At 41.1% G+C, this 23,316-nt stretch overlaps 1 protein-coding gene across 1 annotated transcript in view; it reads right to left on the reverse strand.

The window, feature by feature from the left end:
* The window catches only part of nrg3a (neuregulin 3a), a 360,952-nt gene that overhangs the window by 60,760 nt on the left and 276,876 nt on the right, over positions 1 to 23,316 (reverse strand). Inside the window, exon 3 of the mRNA XM_085296128.1 lies at positions 12,560 to 12,633. Coding sequence (XP_085152254.1) covers positions 12,560 to 12,633 — 74 coding nt within the window. The remainder of the gene's footprint in view (positions 1 to 12,559; positions 12,634 to 23,316) is intronic.

Raw genomic sequence — 23,316 nt, forward strand, 5'->3', positions numbered from 1 at the left:
TGCAGAATGCTTTCTGTCATTGTAAGCAGAGGGAAATAAAAAGAGAGATTCAGCGATTACTGTTGATTCTAATGTTAGATACCGAGCGTAACGCATGCGATTAACTGATCAGGCCATCACTCATGTGCAAATCGATACTTTCAGACTTTACCTCTCTTCTAAATTAATTCCCCGTTAATTGTGTCTAATGATATGGCCCAGTAATGTGAGCTCTACTATATTATTCTTTCATTACCTTCACCAGCCGCAGCCCACAGGAACAGCAGCCATGTTAATCCTGTTCTGTGACATTTCTGTGGTTCTTGAAAGCAGTTTAACAGGCGGTGTGTTCTAATGTGCTGTGCTTTGTGGTGAACCAGGTGGAGACTGAGAAATGGATGAGATTCAAGTGAGCCAGGATTGGCCCGAGTGGTCAATGAGGCACACCTGCAGCTAATTAACCCCTGTCTATATTCGTGTGTTTCATTAGGAGCTGACAGGCGAAGGCTATTAGCAGCGAACTGCCAACGCCCTGCTGAGGACCTGGACCCAAGCAGCCATGCTATAAATGACACTCCCACTTTGGGCTCTGAAAAAAGAAACTTCACGTGTGTGCAGGTGAACTCCTCCACAAAATATCAGCACTGAATCTACCTGCCTCGAAATAATCTGCTGGATATTTTCAATGAGAAAGTGAAATGGATAAACACATTTCCGCTATGTCCTGCATCACCTTGTCTCCCTGCAAGGAGGTTATTTTGTCATGCAGCAAGCAACACCGTCAGACAGTTTGCAAAACTTGGCAAGCTCGTGTAGAGGACAGAGCTCTGCTGAGAATTTACAGCCACCATCTAAATATACTTTACCCATACTGTCTTCTCATTTTTCCAAGTGCTCAGTGGCAGAGAAGTGCAACTTGGATAGTGCAGTCGAATCATGAGGAATGCAATCTTTGATGAGTAAAGGATCATTTGTAAGATAACTCACAAATGTTGCATAATTTCTGTGATTAAGGACCACGATTTTCTACCATGCACGACCAGCCTTTGGTTGCTGCAGTGCTTGGCAAAGTTGCTTGTGCCCTTGCAGCTAAAAGAACAAACCAAGCCTTCAGTGCTGGAACCAGAGTATAGAAATTAATGAGGTCCAGAATTTTCATCTTGATGTGTCACCTTTAATTTTTTTATTTTTCTGACTTAAGTTCAAAAACTGGACAAGGCTTTTATTTCACAGTTTCCCCCCCTTCCCTCTGGGGCAGTGTGATAGTGTCTTGGTTAGTCCTGTGAGGGGCCGTTCTGTGTGGTCGCTCTGTGTCTGTGCTTCCTCCCACAGTCTAAAGACATGCATACGGTTAGGTTAATTGGTGATTTTTAATTGGCTGTAGGTGTGAATGTAAGCATGAATAGTTTGTCTCCATGTTAGCCCTGCAACAGATTGGCAACCTGTCCAGGGGCTACCCTCTCTCTTCCCCATAACAGCTGGGCTCCAGCCCCCTTGTGACCCTAAAAAGAAAAAAAAAGGCTCTGCTCCTACTGAGCCTCAGATTTCCTCCTCATGCCTAAACCAACCAATTATCATTCCTCAGGCACTGAGGCATTGTACAGCAAGTCATAACTTTGTAGAATTCCCGTTGAACCTTTTCAAAGAAAAGACCACCTAGAGGATCACTGGATTCATGCCTGACCTATTCTGAAAAAAAAAAGGTAGAAAATTGCTAAGGTCCATACTTCATAGCTGATCACAGGCATGTGCTGGAGCTACACAGACTCATTCTGTTTGACTGAATGCTATCTTACTCTGGTGAAAGGCGAATAGACAGACATCAAGATAAAAGACAAAATGAGATCAAAGCATTGCCACCCTCAAAGCATGGCGATGCCCGACTCTCACCTGGTCTAAAAGCTGGAGTTAGGTACCAGTTCAGCCATATTACTGATTTATAGAAACCTTTTAATTTGGCAAAATGAAGAAATTTGGATTCTGTGCTATCAGAAGTATTGTCTGTGAAGGTTCTCAGTCATCCAGGTCATCGTAGTCAAAGGAGCTTGCAAAGAAAAGCATCTGGACTTCTTTAAGTTGCTTGAAGACGTTTCACCTCTCATCCGAGAAGCTTCTTCAGTTCTAAGGTCAAATGGCGGAGAGTCCCAGATTTAAACCCAGTGGGAGTTTCCCCCCAAAGAGGGACAGAAGGACCCCCCTGATGATCCTCTAATCACCTGAACCAAGGTGTGAAAACAGGTGTGGGTCACAATCAGCCAGGGTTTCTGGTGGGCTCATAGTGAAACCTGGCCCTACACTATCATGTGATTTCCTGAGGTCCGATGGCCCAGGATGTGATTGGGCGTAAGACAACCCTGCACCCTTTCCACAGAGGTGTTTTCTGCAGAGTATGGACAATGAAGGAGTCATAAATATCCCCCTCACAGGACGAAGGCCTGAAGTGAGGTAATGGGAGGCCATAAAACTAGAGTGCTGAGAGGTCTGCAGCTTTGGAAATAGCTGAGAACCATGTTGACAAACAACAAAACCAACTGGTATGTTTGAATGTTTATTCTACATACATTTGGACTCTGGTCCTATGGACAACGATGGAAACAACTGGAAGAGACATTCATGACGCCCTGCAGAACTCAAACCACTCTGCAGAGAGACATGTGATGTGCACACCTGGAGGAAGCATTACCAAGCTGAGATGTTTTTGAAAATGTTACTTTTTTATTTTCACTATTAAATTAACAATTTCTTTGTTTGCTCGTAAGATGCAGTTTGCCATGAGATGAGCTCAATGAATGGGATAACTGCTAATACATTTGTTAAACTGTGTACCTTTTCAGTAATTTAGGGTGATTTGACATATGCTGAGTATAAAAATGTTTGCATTGAAACTGTCAGACATGAGGTATTCATACCTGGGAACTTTTCAGGCATAAAGGTCAAAAAGGGGGGAAATGTTAGATTTGTATTGTTGATTGTCATTTATGCTTAGAAATATTTACTTATATATGCTTAGAGTTTTGTAATTAGTTGTAGATTGGTAGAGGTTTTGATCCTTGATAGTCTGCAAACTTTGTGTGTATTAGACAGCACTTTGGGAGCATGAGAGGTCATACCGTGTCTTATTATTTTATGGTAGGATTAACGTAGTTGCGTTTGTTCTAGTCTAAGTGCTCTTTGTTTAGATGAACTGCAGGACTTCCTCACCGTGTTATCTAGGATGAACCATCTAGGGTGAGGGGGAGGCTACCCTCTTCCTGACCAAGGATGTTTGACCCTTTGATCAGCAGTCCCCACACACACACACACACACACACACACACACACACACACACACACACACACACACACACACACACACAGGCAAGGTACTCTTTGTTTGTATGTAGACGTCGTATGTTAATGAACCTATGCATATTCATGTAACCTCAATAAAAGGATAGTGTATGGGAGGACGGACGAGAGCTACTGGGGTCAAGCGAAGGAACGGTGCCTGTCCGGTTCTCTCCCGTGCACGAGTACCATGAAGAAGTTTGCCTACTTGTGTCTTGCTTGCAGTGTAATTATATTGTCTTAACGTTCCAGCGAATAGGTTCATGCTACAAACCTATCAGGGCGTTAAGGCGTCTGGGGAGGGAACTCAAAACTGGATTATGGATGGCAGATATCTTTGAACAGAGGCTGTGGTTTACGACACCAACTGTCTGCCATCTATAATCCAGTTTTGAGTTCCCTCCCCAGACGCCTTAACCAGCTTTAGGGGCGATCGTGGCTCAAGAGTTGGGAGTTCGCCTTGTAATCGGAAGGTTGCCGGTTTGAGCCCCAGCTTGGACAGTCTCGGTCGTTGTGTCCTTGGGCAAGACACTTCACCTGTTGCCTACTGGTGGTGTTCAGAGGGCCCGGTGGCGCCAGTGTCCGGCAGCCTCGCCTCAGTCAGTGAGCCCCAGGGTGGCTGTGGCTACAATGTACAGTGTGTGAATGTGTGGATGACTGGTTGTGTAAAGCGCTTTGGGGTCCTTAGGGACTAGTAAAGCGCTATACAAATACAGGTCATTTACCAGGCCTTAACGCACATCCTGGGCCATCTGACCTCAGGAAATCGCATGATAAGGTGGGGTCAGGTTTCATAATGAGCTCACCCGAAACCCTGGCTGATTGGGACCCGCACCCATTTTCACACCTTGGCTCAGGTGATTAGAGGATCATCAGGGGGTCCTTTTGTCCCTCTTTGGGGGGGAAACTCCCACTGGGTTTAAATCTGAGACTCTCCGCCATTTGACCTTAGAACTGAAGAAGCTTCCCAGATGAGAGGTGAAACGTCTTCAAGCAACTTAAAGAAGTCCAGACACTTTTCTTTAAGAAGTATTCTGAGACCAGAAGAAAAACTGTCGGATTGATGCTAAAGTGTAATGTGATTATATGATAGTCTGTCATAATTGCAACTTTTGAACACAGAGTACAGATTGGGCTCTGATGACATGACACTATGACGTGCGAGTCTCACTAGACTGCATGCCTCAGACTCGTGCTGCTGCCACCTGCTTTCATCTGCTTTTTAGGTGAGGCACAGTTCATGGACACCTCAGATTCTACAATAAGCTATTTCAGTTTCCAGTGCGTCTTTCCTTAAACGATAAACATTATTTGCTATATTCTGTTGTTCACTTTTTTTCTCTGTTCTTACGATCTCCTTTTTCTCTGCAGTGCACAGTAAGTTCGCATCTGTTGTGCTGCTTCCAGCAGGGCCTAGGTCTCTGATGAGAGCGAGGGTGAAGCTGTGGAGCCCTGCTGAGGAGCAACACCACTGCCGCCTGTTCCCTCTTTATGTTTGAGTCATGATATGGTGAACTCCTGCAGACTGGTGACTCATTTAATCAGGAAAAATGCAGGTGGAACTAATTATAATAATGACAACATGTCGGTGTGACAGGAAGCTATTCCAGAGAGCCAACACCGTGTGTGGAACTGTGGGCCGCAGTCAACAAAGCCACTTTTTACATATGAAGAATATTTCACTTTCTATAGCTACAGGAGACGTACAGCATTTGTCAGTTAACATGTTATAACATTTACTACATAAAATGACACTTACATTAGTAACCAACAAACGTAGCTCAGCTTTATATTTACTCTGGTGCTGGTTTGGATCCATGGAAGTGGACCTTCTTTTTTTAATTTGAGTGTAATTGCTGCCTGATTATTGAAGGATAACAACAGAAGCTCATAGATTATTGCGCTATTTGTAATCCCATGCAGCTTCTTGCATGTATGCACAAACAAACACACAGTGAGAGGGGGAGATGCTGAAAATTACAAATGTGCAAGATGGATTCTTTTCATCTGGTTTCAAAGACACCTGCTGTCAAAAAGAGGATTCTTTTGTTGTCTTTAATGGGTAGTCTAGATGTGAATGTGGCCATTTTCTTCACTCCAGACAAATGCCAATTAAAAGTAGTCTGTGCCTCAGAAGTAGAGATCCATACAAAGCAAGCGATATCTTTTTAAAAAATATTTTCAGGTAAAATATATCACATCCTTGAGCCAAGATTCAAAGGCTTTTAATCTGCTTCTCTATACAACTTTCCTAACTTTCTCATCTTAAGCGCTAGACTCGATCAGACCCCCTCAGACTTTGGTATTGTGAAGCTGTCAGTCATGCAGACTTGACATTTCTTTGTCCATATTGTGGTAGGATATGGATTTACCTTCCCACAATGAGTCAGTGTAATAAAGAGGGCTGATACCAGAGCTATTGCTGGTATCAGTACTCGTTTCCTCCTTGTCTTTCATATGGTGTAAATTCAACAGGGTGCCTCGTGAGACTCCACTTTGCACTTTCTGAAACTGTGTGACAATGCCAGGAAGGGGACTCAAGCATGCAGAAACATGAATGCAAAAATGTAAGGCACAGTTCACCCTTTAAAAACACAAACCTTCACTTAAAGAAATGTGCCAGCTTCACTTGAGACGAGTAAACCAAGGATGTGGTAGAAGCGTTGTATGCGCTAACTGTTCTGCTTTCTTAGACATTTACTGCTCTGTTTTTCGAGCTAGTCATCTATACTGCCTGTTCTATAATGTAACGCCTACAAAGAACGACTTTAATCATCTAGAGCTGGAGCAACATTGCATCTTATTGCAATGACCATATCTGAACAGGCAATATTAAAATCACCTACAGGTGACAGATCATTCAGGACTGATTTCAGCCCAGTGGAAACACACATTGCTTTCCTTTAAGAGCTAGCATTTTTAGTTTCTTTTAATGATATTGATCTGAGAAGACCCATATTAGAAAAGAAGCCTTCTTCCTGAATCCCAGTGGGAGCAGAAGATGACAAATTACTTTGCGATTGCCTGTATATAAATATGTGTCTGGTCTTATTTTAACTGAACACAGAAGTTTGTGTTTTCGTGTCTAACTTCTAGGAAAACCAAATGACCATTGCTTCTGAAACATTCACTGGGGGCTATGGAGCCTTAGATTGAAATACCATTCATGCGTAGTTCTTTTATAAAATACTGCATATGTACATTTGATGAGCGATTTTCAGTTTGTGGTCTCTTTTTGTTCGCAGATATTTCCACGGCGGTGAACAAACACCATTCATCACAAGCTCAGCAGATCGTTATTGTAGCCACAATTATACAAGGTGACTCATATTTTTGTTGCCTCAACAGTTGGTCAGTGATAAAAGCTGGAAGCTTAAAGAAATCACACATTTTGTCACGGCTGGCGGAGGGAGCCGTGTGGTGTGGAGGAAAAGGAGGACCCAAGATGCAGCAAACTGATGATACGAGTGATGTTTTATTTACAAAGGTGGCGGTGACAAAAACAGGCAACGAGGTATGAGTACTTTACAAACGGAAACCTAAACTGGGAGAAACTAAATAGCAAACCTGAGACCGTACAAAGGGGGTGCGGGGCAGAGGGACGCAGAGACAGGACACCATGGAACGCAGATGAATGCAGAGATACGCAGAAATACACGGATGAGTGCAGACGAGCCGACGAGGAGCACAGGCAGACACCAACTATAAATACACACACCAGGTAATGAGGAAATGGCACACAGGAGGGGACACAGCTGGAACTTAATGGGCATAACGAGACACAGACCTACAAAGTAAAACAGGAAATCTAGAACCCGAACCGGACACAAGGGGGGAGGACACAGAATAACTAGAACAGAGGGAAATAGTCACAAAACACAAAACGCTGGGTCAACGACCCAGGACCATGACACGTTTTATGTTTCCTTTATATCTTATGGATTGAAACATGCAGTATGATGTGAAATACAGGGTTGTATTCTTTTGGAAATTGGACTTGCATGATTACTGCACTGTTATTGTCTGTGGCGCGCACAAACCTGCAAAGCATGAAATCAGATCTCATAAAGATAGTGTGAAGTAAATTTGTTCTCTGGTTTAACTCAGTAAATCTTTCTCACTGCGTCTGTGGGGTGTGATATGATGCATGTGCTATAGATGAAAATATGCTGATTCTGAGTCTCCCTTACAACGCTGTAAAACTACAGCGTCTTGGCTCCCGGGCCTTCAGTTCAGAAGCTTTCGATATGTTTTTCAATGTGGCCAGAACAATAATTGAAAGGCCATGTAGATCATGGAAGCAGTAAAGAAGGAGATTAATGTAAGGAAGCAAGAAGAGATTAAAACTATTTAAAGAAAATATGGTCTGGGTCTCATCTGTGGTTGTTCCTGAATACTGTAAAAGTTCTTCAGGATACGTAGTGCCAAACTGCAACCTTCCAGTTTGAACAACAAAAGCTTTGTTGACAATGAAGAGAGTTTGAACTCAATTTCTTGAGCAATGAAAAGATTTGACATACTGCATGTAAGGATGGCAACAAAAAGCCTTTGTTGCTCTTTGACAGATTCGGGAGAAACCTAAATAAATCTCTGATCTCAAAGACATCCTGTCAAACAAGTTGGGTGACAAGCACAGTGTTAAGCCATGCCAGCATTTAGAGAACTAAATGTGCATCAGTGAGTCACGTATAAGCTGTGCTCAGCCTCCGTATAGTTTGGAAGTTTTGCCTTTATTCTTTTAGACTTGGCTAAGTTGGGCTCCTCATTACACCACATATTTTTTTAAACCCTGTATTTTCCAAGTTCTCCCACATATTTTAAGAAATCGTGACTGCCAGGTGCTATCATTTCTCTGCCAGAGAAAATATTAAAGCATCTCACATCCCTTTGTGACCTTGTCCTGTACCCACCTGGGAATGGGTGTGCACAACATCCACATTCCTTATTTTGAAATGGTTATACTGTTGCCATTTATTTCATACGACACTGAAAGGCTGACTTTTTTCAGCTTGTAGTATTTTTACACCAGGACAGAGCCAAACGAGCAAAATTCTCTGTCAGCCCACTCCCCATTCCCACTGACTTACAGACAATATTCTAGATAATTGTTTCCTGTTTGCCCATCTCTAGACTGAAACAATGAAATTCCAAGGAATAAAATATTATTCCAGCATATTTTGCGTCTTTTGATAATTTGAAAAGAGTTTACATTATAATTCTCTGGGTTTGCATTTTGAGCTGCATGTGGCTGCTTTTAAGTGGTTACCCACAGTTTTAAATGGTTTAGCTTGAAGCTGTTATATAAAAATTTAACTTAGAAGAAATGAGAATGTGCTGCATTTCTACGTTTTATCTAACAGCAAAAGTAATATTTCTACTTTTGACTACTGAGCAAAATAAATCAATCTGGCAGCTCTTACTCTCAAAGCTTCCCCAGTGTTTTGATGTATCGCCGCTTAAATTATAATAATAATTAACTTAATCATATCGACATATTAATAAAGATGTTGTACATGATCTTTTACCTCCTTCCTCTACAGGTTATCTATTAAATGTAACCCTGGCTGATGCCATTTCTTATATTCCATTTGATTACGCATCCATTATTCAATACTTTATAATACAACTTATGATTGTGCCCGTTTCCTTCAGAAGACAAAATTTCTTCCTCATTGGCTGCCTTGTGATTTTGCTTGTATAGTCACTGGAGTCACGGCACTCCTTTCATCCTTGGAGACCCTGAGACAGTGCGATAGCCCTCCTCACAAGACATGCACTTTCATCCGGCCTCTCTCCTCCTCGTTCGTGCCCGTCCTTCCTTTCCACCGAGACCCCAGCTTGCCAGAGGTCCTTGGCAGCGTTTGTCTGCCCTGCTGGTGAACCTTTTTAGCTGGCGCAATTCAAACCTCAGTCCATCTGAGGCCCTGCCACTTAGTGTTAGGAGATGAGTTGGACAGAAAACTGTAGGCAGGGGAGAAGGGATAAGGTCTGATGCTTGGACAAGATGCGTGGTGAGCAAAAGATGGCACGGAGGAGGTTAGCAAGAGACAGATGGGGGCGAGAGGGCTGTCTGGAGGGAAATTTGGAAGAGGGAACAGGGATGTCAACACTGAGGCAAGCTCGAGCACGAGACACAGAGGTAACCTGAGAAATTAGGATTTGATTAACTACAAGCAAAGGAGTCAAGGAGAGTGATGCTGTGACAAGATTATCTAAGGGTTGAGGAAAGAAGAAAGGCCACAATCTGCCACTCTTCTTTTCCAACTTTGCACTTACCAACTTTTCGAGGAGAACGTAGTTGAATAAAACAGGGAAAAGAAAGAAAAAAGATGGTGTTACTGAAAAAAGAAATCCATTGCCTAGACAACATTGTAGAGAACAGAAAACAGAGATGTGTCAAAAATGGGTCCGCTGGCTGAAAAAGAAATAGAAACCGTTGAGAATGACCTGAAAGCAGGACAATCTTTTTTTTTCTCCTTTAGAAAAGGAATTGAGGACAGGCACAGAATTGGAGAAAGTAGCAAAAATAGATGAAAAAGATCAGAAGTGAATGATGGAGTAGTGCAGGTTAAAGCAAACAGAAAGGTGTGGGGGAGGTGGGAGTTTTTATTTTATTTATTTATTTTTATTTTTTGTGTGTGTTTGTCTTTGCCAGAATAATTTAGAAACATTTTTTTAAAAGGACCCTGTTTTCCTTTTTCATAGTGCTGGATTAATTTAATTTGAGGTCTCTCAATGCACAATAATGGCTTGGTAATGCTTAGACAATTTGTATGGAAATTCACCTCGAAGAATCCTGGCTATTATCACAGAGAGAAATAGTAGGTGAGATAAGAAAACCAATTTGAAGCTATGGTTACCGTGTGGTTCTTTGTTAGGTAAAAGTTCGGTTTTTCTCACCTAAATACTAATTCCTTCACCCCTGGAGGACATTATGTCCTGCAAGTATTTTTTCTAAAGAACAAAAAGGGCATGCAGTTTTTTCTCTGAAAGTACAAAAAAGATTCACGAATCACTCTTATGCACAGTTTTACTCATGGACAGGTGCAAGTCTGACATCTGACCTCAACCTGCTTGAACATGCATGTCACTGGCAAGAGAGAGAAAGAAAAAAAAACCCAAAACAGAAATAAACCTGAACATCCAATCCCCAATTAATTAACTGACTGAATTCGTTTCACAGCTTAGTAATATTATTTCTAGCAAAACTTCTGGTGAGTTTCGGAGCACTTGTTAACTTCCATCTATTATATGGAGATAAATTACAAGTATTTTTTGTATATTCGTCTCCCGTTGTGTAGTTAATAGACCTTTTAGCATGTACTATTAATAATACTAATAGTGCATGCTAAAAAGTAATATGAATATTGTAAATAATATTAATTTTAAACGTGTACCAAATTCTCCGAGACTTTTCTGGAAGCTTTTATTAAATTTACAGGTAGTGTACAGATCAAAGGGGTAATTATCAAAATACCATCAAATAAGTTTGTTCTCTTAGTACAAGTACCTGCTGCAGTATCCCCCCCCCCTCCTCCTCTTTGTTTCAGAGAACAATGGTGCTATGAACATCATGTCTAATGTGCCTTCAGTTGGATCAACAAAGCAGAATGACAATCAGGAGCTGTTTTTCTCTGACATTTGACAAATTGCTTAGCTAAGTGATGGGGGTGGTAACATTTCTTAGCTACCAATACATTCAGGTCAGTAGGTTGGTGTACAAACAAAGCGATGGGTGTCACTTCAGTGAACACTGCTGTTGTTCTAACAAGGACAATTACCCTAATACTCATTTGGAATTAAAAACCTCATTACAGAGACTTAATTAATGATCTGGAAAGTAAAGGATATTAACAAATAGCGAGCAATAATGCTGCATTCGCCACATCTAATCAACATGTCTCATTCTCCTTTGCAATCAAGTATAACACTTCATATTCCTAACAGGGAATTTAGATTTTAATAACACTGCAGTGAGTCTCCTTTGTTGGACATTGGGTCATTGGATGTCTATGGGGTGAAAATTCCAAGGCGTATCTCTGTCCATTTATGGTAAATAGTGCTATTACAGCATGGTGCTTGTTAGTAAAAAAGTCACAGATAAGCTATTGTACTGCCACAACGTTAGTGCCCGCGTGACAAGGTTGCATATTTTTTGGAATGAGCTGAGGAGACCTGGGAAATTAATATGGAATAGATAGTGAGGAGTAAGGACATAAGTTAGGGCAATTTGTGTTCTTCCCTCAACTGTGTGACATTGAGAGCACCGTGTGTTTGGGAGATAAAGAAATGAGAGAAGTGACATTAGTCTGACTCAGAGAGGATATTTGAGAAGGCACTGAAGGGAGGAGAAAATGAAAAGGTAATAGGAGGACAGATTATGAGTTTGTGTAAAGAAAGTGCAGCGAACATTAGAAGGAAGGACAGCCAAGGCTGGAATGCTGAATATTCTATAAATTATTGCTACCTAAACATAAAAAGAAGGAACACTGTTGAACTACTGGTGATTGTTGTCAAGAATGTGGAATATGTTGATATCTGGCTTTCATCTATCTTTCTCAGCGTCTTCACCTGTCTAAAATCAAAAAATTAGAAAACATTGTCTGAATCTGACGAGGAATCATATTGTATCATATTTCTAAGCCCACAGCCCTGCTGGAATTCAAAGCAGGAGGTCAAACTCACCTGGAAACAAAGTAATCAGTGCAAGTAGAATAATAGCTGCTAAGATTAAAAGAAATCTACTTTATACAATGCATGTGCATTTCAGGGTACAAACTAAATGTAATATCCAGATATATTTTCGCTCAAGGGGAAAAGCCCTTCCATGATTGCTTTGCTGCTGCCATGATTAATAACACCTCTGAAGGAATATGATATATGCTTGTATGACAAGTTTTAAATGTAAACTGTCAAACACACTGAAAAGATTCCTATTTTTACTCTGTATGAACCATACTGACACAGTATGTCTGGTTTGCATAGCAGACCAAGGAGCGGCAGCAAGGACATGCTCAGTAACTCTCAATATATGCTAGTGAATATTTCATTTTTCCTTTTGGGTTTTTGATGTAGATCAATAGTCTCAAAAATAGATCTTATGGACCCAGACCCTTTCAGAATGAGCTTTCTTTCTCTCGTGTTCACTTCTTTATTATACGTTTGAGTTTATGGACTTATTGTATCATAGATCTAGACACACTGTATCCACTGGAGGTTAAAAAAAAGAAAAGAAAAACAAAGTGCGTCTTACTTGGGTCCGACAGGATGGAGTCAGTCTTGGGCAGAAACTGGTCACAGCGGATTCCTTGGTATCCTTCTCGACACCTGATGGAAACAGGAACATAATTATTAGTCAAGTAATCAAAAACTCTAGCTGGGAAACTACGCAAATGACCTTTATACATTCAATTAATTTAAGAGGGCCTATTATGTTTTTGCTTATTTTTACATGTAGTCGACACATGTAAAAGTAATCCCAGTGGCTTTTCCTGTAGATATCACTGATATGGTTAATTTAGTGACAACCTATAAGAGGAGAGAGTTGTCTTTAAAGTTTGGTGGAAAGGAGCTGAAATGGTTCGTTTCAGACATACATGAACACAGTGGAAACACCACTGTTCAGTATAACACACACACACACACACACACACACACACACACACACACACACACACACACACACACACACACACAATAAAGACTGATTTTAAACCGTGAATCATGGATAGCTACTCTCACTGAGTCACAAAACAAAAGAGTTAGAAATGAACATAACATCTCCCCTCATGTCGCAGGTTCGGTCACTATTTTTCTTGGTGATGTGAGCTTTTCTTGTTGCTCTAGTTTCTTCATCAGCCACATTGTGCAAGTCATCTCATTCAAAACTTTAGCATCACTATGTCTTGATGCATGCTCAATCATCCAGGTGAGGAAATCCCAAAAACTTAATTACGTTCATCTGGATGTAACATTTTCAATGAGAGAAAAGTTTCAGTGGGAAACCAAACAACCTCTGGGTAAGTGGTTGGCACAACACAGAGGAGCTAACTCATCAGGCCAGGACTCTGCAGTCTATTCACACCTACAGGCCAGTGGACACTCTTTCAATGATGAGGATGTAACATCCTGGACAGGGAGGAACGCTGGTTTGAGCGCGGAGTCAAGGAGGCCATTTACGTGAAAAGGGAAAGACCATCTCTGAATCGAGGAGGGGCCTAAGGGTAACCATCATACAATTCTGTGACTGCAGCCATTCCCCAACTCTCTGTGAATGGTACTCATGGTCTTTGATTGGTGGTTGTTGACCAATGGTCATGACAATTAGCATATCAAGATGAAGATAATCAAGAAACTGACCTCATAGCTCATTGTTAGTCAGTGGTGCTAGTTTCAGTCATTGTGCAAAGGTACTGTTTAAAAGGTTGGGGAAACCTGCAGTCACCTGAGACTAAAGAAGCCACTTGGACGATGATGAAATATTTCTCCAACTGAAAACGCTACGTCCAGATGAACAGAAGTATCTACTATGTTCCTTCATCTGGGACTAAAAATAATTCTGCATGCTCATTTTTGTTTTTTAGATCTTTTCTACAGTTCTCTTCTTACTTAAAATGATGTAAACATAAGAGCTACAAAGAGAGTACAGCCTCCTCATCAAAGGAAGCAAACTGACAAGAAGAAATTATTGGTGGGGTGATCTTTAGGGGCAGAACTCTCTACTAGCAAAAATGTGTCCTAGGCAAAATCACAATGGGTGCTGCAGAAGAAAAGGTGGATCCAGCGTGCATTGACCTTTTTCACAGCTAATGACTTTCAGTTTCCTTGTTTGGTCAGAGGAACATCATTAGATGCACCATGCAATGAATAAAATGCAGAATTTCTCCTACAAAGGCAAAGTGCAAGAGCATTGTTGAAATGCATATGAACTTTCCAATGACATTGAATCTGCTGTGATATTTTTCTCCTTGCGTGTGCTAAATTAACTGAAGACACATTCCATGGTTTCTGGATAGCCCTCAGACTTTTAAAGAAATTTAAACTGTTGAATATGATTGGCACATTAGTGAGAGTACCAGTCTGGCAATGATCATTAAGCAGCTAATGAATTCTGAAATGTGCTTGGGCTGCCCTTCAGAAAGTATCCCAAGAAAAGACAGGATGTATTTTTAATTAATTTTAGCTCAATAACCATCTCCTTATCAACACATGGAAGTGTAGCGTTGTCTTACAGAACAGATAGAAAGCACAGAGACTTCAATGAGGGCGTGAGGCCTAACTGGGTGTCGCACTTGGCTGGAATATCAATTTTGCCTCTGGCCAAATGTACTCTGCTTCCTTCTTGCAGAAAATACACATCTCATCCATGCAAAACATTAACTAAGAAACAGACATAGTGATGCTGCTTTAAATTTGACCACACTATTACTTAAAAATTGATAAATCTTCTAATAATTCTTTTTCATTATGCCTTAATTTTCATCTCTACTCCACCTGTATCCCTATGTCTCACCAGATTACCCTTGCAGCTTTGTTTCACAGAATCAATCTGCATCCGGTCTGACAAGCTGACAGCAGAGCAAAAATACTGATGCCTGCAAGTGAAATCTGAGAGAACATCTTTGTCCAACCAGACAAAACACTGGAGCTCTGCATAGACATCAAGCTTACAAGAACTGGAATGTGGCATATTAAAGATTTTTGCTTGGAGCAGAATGACAATAGCAAGCCTGTTTTGTGATTTTCAGTTCTTTAATCAATTAGAGTGGGGTGATTCGCCTGCGCATGCTGCTGGTACATATGTCTTTACTTTTGGAAATAAGTAAAGACATAGCAGTGTTGTGGCAATGAATGCAAACTTTGAATGAAACTCGTATGTATATACAAAAAAAATGCTTAAATCTTGAACTGGTTTGAAAATGGAGTTAAAGTACTTTGGGTGGAGCTGTGACTCACTGATACACAGCTCGCTCATGCAGGTTTTGAGTGTATTGTCAAGTGACACTCTGAAAGCTAAAAAAATGCTTGATTTTTGGAGGAGCTTCTCACAGCTGTAAGGCATTAGAAGAAATTGGTGGTGGTGAGATCCTGACACTTTTTATCAATCACTTGACATACTGTCAATCTGCCTTTTTCAGGTTCACAGTCGGAAAAAGCACAGGTGTAATGCGAAGTTTCTAAGCACACTGCAGGCTTCACAGCAGACACTGTGTGAAGTCTATACTTATAAACATTCAGCAGCTTTATCAGAACTACTGGTACTGCCGCGAGGGGAATGTGGACCGGCATGTGATGATTATGTGCAGGCCCTAACAATCCGAGTGATTTTATTCAACCATGGATTAAAAAAAAAATGATAGAATTCTGTGAAGACTGCCAAACATGGCATGCTTATATGCTCTATAATGGATCGACACTTTTTTTTTTATACGAATTGCTCAAAGTAATGCAAAATATGCCAAAGTAAGTGGTGTGGTGTAGTAACAGATGCTCAACTGCCATCTAGTCCAGCAGGGGGGTTGGAAGGCTTGGGGGAGGGAGCCAGTGTGAGAAATCTCCACATAACTGTGCTTGCCATTGCTGTCACTGTTAGCACGGTGGCAGCAGTGCTGTTCCTGTCTCGCTTTTAGTGCTGCTGTGTATGCTGAATAGCCCTCACCAATACGTGAAACTCTTTTGTGCATTTTCACAAATACAGTTAGTTTAAACCAGTTCAGCATATCGTGACTATGTTATGAGGAACTGAGCTGAGCAAAATTTACATGAAATCAATATAGGAATGTTGTAATGCTACAGTCAAGTCTAAGGAAAACGCTGGCTGGAGACCACGGTATGATCAAAATGACTGCAATCATGTGCAATTTAATTGGAATTTCATTGCCTCCAAAATGGCTGCTTCCAACGCAGGGACCAGGTCTGCAAGCACACGCACTCTGTTGCTATCTTCAAAGCAACTTTGATGCATCAAGAAAGCAATGAAACAGCAATGAGACAGTCAGTCTGTCTGCAGTTGGATCTGTTTGTGATAAATCAGCAGAAATTGCAAACCCGTGGCTGTGAGTTGCTGTATATATACATGGAAACTCTCATTCATACATTCAGAGTCTAACCAAAACCTCATAGGTTTGAAACAAAAATTCATCCATGCACCTGTTGCAGGACAGTGATTTATCTCCAAAATGACATACTGGTGCTTGGCAACTTCTCTTTTATGTATGAATATAACCTGTTGGTAACTGGTTAAGTCTTGTATCACATAAGGAGACATCACGAGGCCTCAAAGATCCCATTGTTTGTCAAGGCAACAGTTTTGCCACCTCTCCTCCAAGTTTGTTGTTCTCAGCTTTTAGCATCTCAGTGTGTGATGCCAAATATGTTCTGTGTGGGAGCGGGAGAACAAAACAAACACAAACAAATACAGTTGCTTTGTTTTAAAGATGAGATCTAAATCAGGCTTCAAAAGTTTGACGAAATTCATTTTAAATGATAAACGTTTCCACAACTTTATATAACGTTGCCGGGGCAGATGTAGGTGAGCGTGATTTCACTGGCTGTTCTTTATACTACTGCTTTGTCAAAGTGGCTGGCAGATATGCCAAGGTGTACCTTGGCAAATCCCTGATGCACTGGGTAATGGCAATGGTAAGAAAGGTCTCATTCACAAATTGTCACATATGGATGATTATTCAGGACCGCTTTAAGCACACATGTGTCACTGGTTAAGTGTCAAATAGTTAAAGACATGACCTTTTCCTAAACCTAATCAAGTAGTCTGGTGCCTAAAGCTCAACATACAGCCAACAGCTTATTAACTGTGAAACAGCAACTTGCAAGAAAATGCCGTTATTTGATGCCCAAGGAGAAAACCAAGTTAGCATATGAAACTCCGGCTAGACGAAGCCTAACTCAAATCAAACATTTCAGTAAAAGTATATCATGTCAACAGGTCACTTACACCACAGATGGACATTTTCTCTTTACCAAACATCCCTCCATGGTGCTAAGCCGACTAAACTTCGACGAGAGGCAACCTTTGTCAACCCAACTGATGTGAAGAAAGATAATTAAAAGAAAGGAGGCTTAACATGGTGACAGTGCCCGTGTTTCATGCTCATTAGGTGGAACAGGGGAAGCAAGAGTGAATGCTAGCCACTGTTAAAACATACTTAAAAAGGCAAGAGAGAAGACAATACGCACAATTATGCACAGTTGAACAGACAAAGCATCCCGGTTAAATGGCCAGGAGCACCATAAACAGCTGCAATATCCTTCTGTATCATGTTTAGGACTGTGCAGTTTATGAAGTTCTTGTATCCCTCAAACTCTGTTTTTTGTTTGCCTATGCCGTTTGCTGCTGAGATCAAAACACTTCAAAGTGTTGCCTTATGAAGCTCAGAGGAGTGAATATGAGAATGGATGAGAGACTGTGGGAGGGTATTGAAGAGTTCCATGCCTTCTAATTAACACCACAGTCATTAATTAAAAGAAAACAGGAAGCAAGTACATGCATGCATGTGTGTAAGCACATGTGTTTCTCTCTGAAGTGTACAAAGCAACACAAAGCCTGGGATAAATATAAATATGCCGCCCAGAGGATGATGAATTTCTGTAAAGGGAAGTGTGAAAACACATGAACTGGTGACTAAAGACATGGATCCAGTGTGAGAAAAGCAGTTTAGAAGTTAAGTATTTGTGGAAAACTTTAACAGAAGAATAGAAGTGTTATTACAGCATACCTGGTATTATTTTCTCTGGGTGTGATGGTCCTGATGAGAACACCAGAAACTACCAGGAAGCTGTGAGTACTTTGGCAGGTATTATGTTTGACTGTTTGGATGTCTGTGGAAATATTTTGTCAGTGCTATAACAAAGTAACCATGCATGATACTGTCATAACACTTTAGTGGTGTGCACCAGAAATCACAGGTAGAGTTGTGTTTCAGCATGGCTTTAGTCTGACCCTATAATACTGATTGAAAGGAAAGGAATTAGGGGCAAGCAGCTGAGTTCGTCAATGATTATGTCCAAGAACTCTTTTGGCATGATCCAGTCCACAGTGACTAAAAGAAATGCATGAAAAACCCTCTTCTATTGTATTTAGATACCAAAGATGCACCATGATTTTATTTTTAAAAGGCTGAGAGGACCCCAGAGACCCAGCAGCCACGGTCAATAACAGCCCCGGTGCAGAGAGCGCCCTCCGAGGAAACACTGGAGATATGACGCAATACGATATATACAGGGTAAAATGATAAAATAAATAAGAACAGGATACAATATAAATATAAATATAAATAGAGTAAGAAGATTAAAAAATGAATAAGAATAAAATCAATAAATATTAGGTAAATCCTAAATTAATAATAGAATAACAGGATAGAATAAATAAGCATAAAAAATAAATAAACGCTAAGTAAAAGCTAAATTAAAAAGGTGGGTCTTGAGCCTGTTCTTAAAAACATGTACGTTCTCTGCGGCCCTGAGCTCCTCCGGCAGGCTGTTCCACAGACGAGGACCATACCACTGAAAAGCTGCCTCTCCATGAGTATGTGTCCTGACTTTAGGGACAATCAAAAGGCCAGTACCAGAGGACCTCAGGGTCCGCGAGGGTTCGTATGGTAAAAGCAGATCTGAGAGATAAGAAGGCCCAAGACCATTAAGACATTTAAAAACCAATAAAAGAACTTTAAAATCGATCCTGAAACACACGGGGAGCCAATGCAGCGATTCTAAAACCGGTGTAATGTGGGCCCGCCCTCTGGTCTTCGTCAGCACACGAGCTGCCGAGTTTTGCAAGAGTTGTAAAGTTGAAATATTCTTCTTAGGAAGACCAGAGAGCAGGGCATTACAGTAATCAATGCGACTGGTAATAAAAGCATGCATCAGCATCTCCGTGTTGGCCCGAGAAAGAATAGGGCGGACTCTGGCTATATTTTTTAGATGATAAAATCCAATTTTGGTTACATGTTTAACATGTGGGATAAAACCAAGCTCAGAGTCAAAAATAACACCCAGATATAATCTCTCCAGCATGTCCTGGGTCTGCCCCGGGGCCTCCTCCCAGTGGGAGATGCCCGGAACACCAACCCCAGGAGGCGCCTAGGAGGCATCCTTGTCAGATGCCCGAACCACCTCAGCTGAGGCCAGCCACCCTTCAGAGCAAGCTCATTTCCGCCGCTTGTATCCACGATCTCATTCTTTCCGTCACTACCCACAGCTCATGGCCATTCGCTTTTACACTCAGCTCCCTCTTCACCACGACGGACCGGTGCAGCGTCCGCATCACTGCAGCCACCGCACCAATCCGTCTGTCGATCTCCGGCTCCCTTCTCCCGTCACTCGCGAACAAGACCCCGAGATACTTGAACTCCTCCACTTGGGGCAGGAACTCATCCCCGACCTGGAGTGGGCACTCCACCCTTTTCCGGCTGAGAACCATGGCCTCAGATTTGGAGGTGCTAATCCTCATTCCCGCTGCTTCACACTCGGCTGCGAACTGTTCCAGTGCGAGCTGGAGGCCCTCACCCGATGAGGCCAACAGAATCACATCATCCGCGAAAAGCAGAGATGACACTCTGAAGCCACTGAAGTGAAAGGCAATGCAAACTAAGCTCTTGCAACGGTTGTATAGGGATCAAATGGCCCGTAGCAATGGGCCAGACACCCCATACTCCCGCAGCACCTCCCACAGGACACCCCAAGGGACATGGTCGAATGCCTTCTCCAAGTCCGCAAAACACATGTAGACTGTTTGGGCAAACTCCCATGCACCCTCAAGTATCCTTGAGAGGATAAAGAGCTGGTCCAGTGTTCCGCGACCAGGACGAAAACCGCATTGTTCCTCCTGTTTCCGAGGTTCGACTAGTGGACGAACTCTCCTTTACATCACCCTGGCATAGACTTTCCCAGGGAGGCTGAGGAGTGTGATCCCCCTGTAGTTGGAACACACCCTCTGGTCCCCCTTCTTAAAGATGGGGACCACCACCCCGGTCTGCCAGTCCAGGGGTACTGCCCCTGGACTCCACGCAACATTGTAGAGGCGTGTCAACCAGGACAGCTCTACAACGTCCAGCTGGTAAAAAAGACTTAAATATTTAAACTCTTTCACATCTGTTTGACTTGGTCTACATAGTTTGGCTTTTTGACATTTAGTCTTAGTCAAAGGCAAGTTGGATTATATTCAAGATCGTCCTGCGGATTTTACCATTTTGTCTATTGCAGACAATATTGCTGCAGAATATGAAAAAAAAAAGCTTTTGGTTAATGTCCAAAAACGCAAAATAAAGAACAGAAAAAAAGAAAAAAATGACAAAAAAGGAGGTAACATTTAGAGAAGGATAAGGGTGGGCGACTAGGTTTTTCCATTGTACTGCATTTGGACGACTCCTACATATTCTTGGTTGCTTTGTGTTTAACAATGCTTAGAATAGATGACAACTGCCTACTGAGTCTGCTAGTACATAAGAGTGCACCTACTGGTCATATCTATGCGACTGATTACAATTAGTATCAGCCAACTAATGAGACAGCATCCAAATCAACTGTTGTGGCTGATGAGGGACACACAAATATCTTGTATTTCAAAGTATATGAAGGCATTTTGGAAGGAAGAAATTGTTTAGAGATCAGATTGAGCTCCACTAAGGCCTCCACTTAGTACATACTAATGATTATTAAATATATGTAAACAAGGACTGTGACAACAGGCCAATTATTTGGTCACCATTAACCCAAAATTAAATTGCCTGTGCTGTCTAATAAACAGGAGGCACATAGTCCATTTACTGCTCAAGATACTCCTGTGTCTCCTCTGTGATTGTGTAATTGTGGTCTGATGCAATTCCAGTTTAATTTCTGAAAATTGCCTTTACAGAGATATAATTACTAAATGAGCTTTTGGAGCAGGCCTCAAATTTCTAAGGTGAAGAGGAGCATGTTCCTTTTGCAAGCATTTCCAAAGCCAGTTCAACTGGATGACTTCTGATAGCAGCTCATTTTAGTGAGAAAATCAATCATTGCATTTTCTTTTCTGCATATGTCACGTATATGTAAGTTTGCAGCTTCTAGCTGTTCAGTGCTTCCAGTTGCCGAGCTTCTCTGACATGTATCACACTGAAAGTTACATACAGGCCATGCTGCAAACCCTTGCTTCCGTCTCACCACCACTCCTCTGAAACCTCACTTACATCCCGACTCATTCATGAGAGACAAGAGGTTACTTAATAATGCAAAGCTCTTACTGATCACTGGCCCTCAAATAAAAAAAAACAACAAAGAAAGCCAATTTCTTTCATTTCTCTCACCTTGGTCCTCCTCTATCTGCCTTTACGTACCATATTCTCTAATAAAAGCACTCTGACGAATTTAATGAAATCTTTATACACATTAATTACATATAATATATCCATGCAATGAATACAATGTGACATTGATCTTTATGTCAAACATTCCTACTGTCAAACACAGAAGTCATGAAGCCATTGTCAAAGAATTAAGTTAATTAAAAGTATATTAATTACTTCTATGTTGTTCAAAAGCTTATATGTTGACTAGAATACGAAATGTACAAGTCACATTTGTAACTAGGACAGGCAGATCTTTTTTATTGCCTATTGCTACGTTTTTCTGAACTGGCTGTTACAAATAATTGAAACAAGTAAACATGTCAGCTGAAGCCACTGTGATTCCAAACTGACAGCAGGTGTCATACTCCATGATGGAAAAAACAAAACGAAAATTGATTCACAGAAAACTAACCTTTTTATACTCAGCAGACAATTTCTGAGGTATTTTTGTCATCATAACCATGATCTTTCACTAACCAGACACAATCAGGAGGGAACGAGTGAAGAGAAAAGACCATAAACAGAGCGATAATGCATAGATTTGCCCAAATTATAGGAGGAACACCTCAGGTTGGTGAAGTCTTCCCTGTTCACTTCAGCTCTTCTGGAAATACCATTAACAGTGAGATAAGGCTCGAATCCAACCCTTATCTTTTTCTTATTTTGCCCCCCTCTCTGTTTTACACACTCTCTCTTTGAATTTCTCCCTTTTTAAATATTAACACTTTATCACTTAGACCACTTATCTCTGTGCATAATGATTCCCTCTTAGTCACATTGATTAGATGTTAGATTTTTTTTCATACAGTCAAGAATAAGATTCAGGGGATATCGCTTTTACTTATCTTGATGCCAAAGGGGTATCAAGGTACTTGGATTAAACAATTTAATGGCTATCACCGACTTTGACAGGCAACAAGTTTTTACCTCTAGCAACCTGTACTCTATGCACAGATATCCGTTAAATTGAATAGGTAAGGAAGTTTATGCTATAGTTTTCCTTTTTTTTTTTTTCAAAAATTTGATCTGGAAGTACTTTGGTCTGCACACAGTTTCATCATGACCATAAGCATCTTGTGGATGAAATAAAATGCTGATTACAAGTTGTTATTTAGGTTATACCAAGGACAAGAGAAATGTTACAAACAGTATGGTCATCCAATTATGAAGGAACCAAGTATACCCTACACTATTGGCAACCAGCTGTACCTATAAATGGAAATCAAAAGACTTCAATCAGACAACACTCAAATGCACCATGCCCTAGAAGCTCTGACCGGACCTGACCTTTTCAGGCCTTTACCTCAGCACCAACCTCTGGGGATGAACAATGAAATCAGCAAGGAGCTAGCCAATAGCTGGTTGCTAGGCAGCTACTTGGCTCACTAAAGTTGTTGAACTAGCTTCTTTCATGTGTTCATGGTGAAGCTGCCTTGCAGAGGATTTTAAATGGAATGATGTGATGGAAAAAAAAAGTCTAATGGGAATTTTAAAAAACATTATTGATATTCATCTTCTTTTTTTTTTTTTTTAATACCAGAACGGTATTTGTTTACAATGATTTTTCTTTTTGGCATATCATCTTTATTCTAGACAATCATTTTCCATCTTGAGTGTTCTTTATTTTTTGCCTGAGATTCTGGAGTGCCCTTTGGAAAATTAACAC

The sequence above is a fragment of the Mchenga conophoros genome, linkage group LG13 (assembly GCF_057382185.1).
Source record: "Mchenga conophoros isolate Kocher_MC1m ecotype Shallow Benthic linkage group LG13, M_conophoros_male_GT1.1, whole genome shotgun sequence".
NCBI lineage: Eukaryota > Metazoa > Chordata > Actinopteri > Cichliformes > Cichlidae > Mchenga > Mchenga conophoros.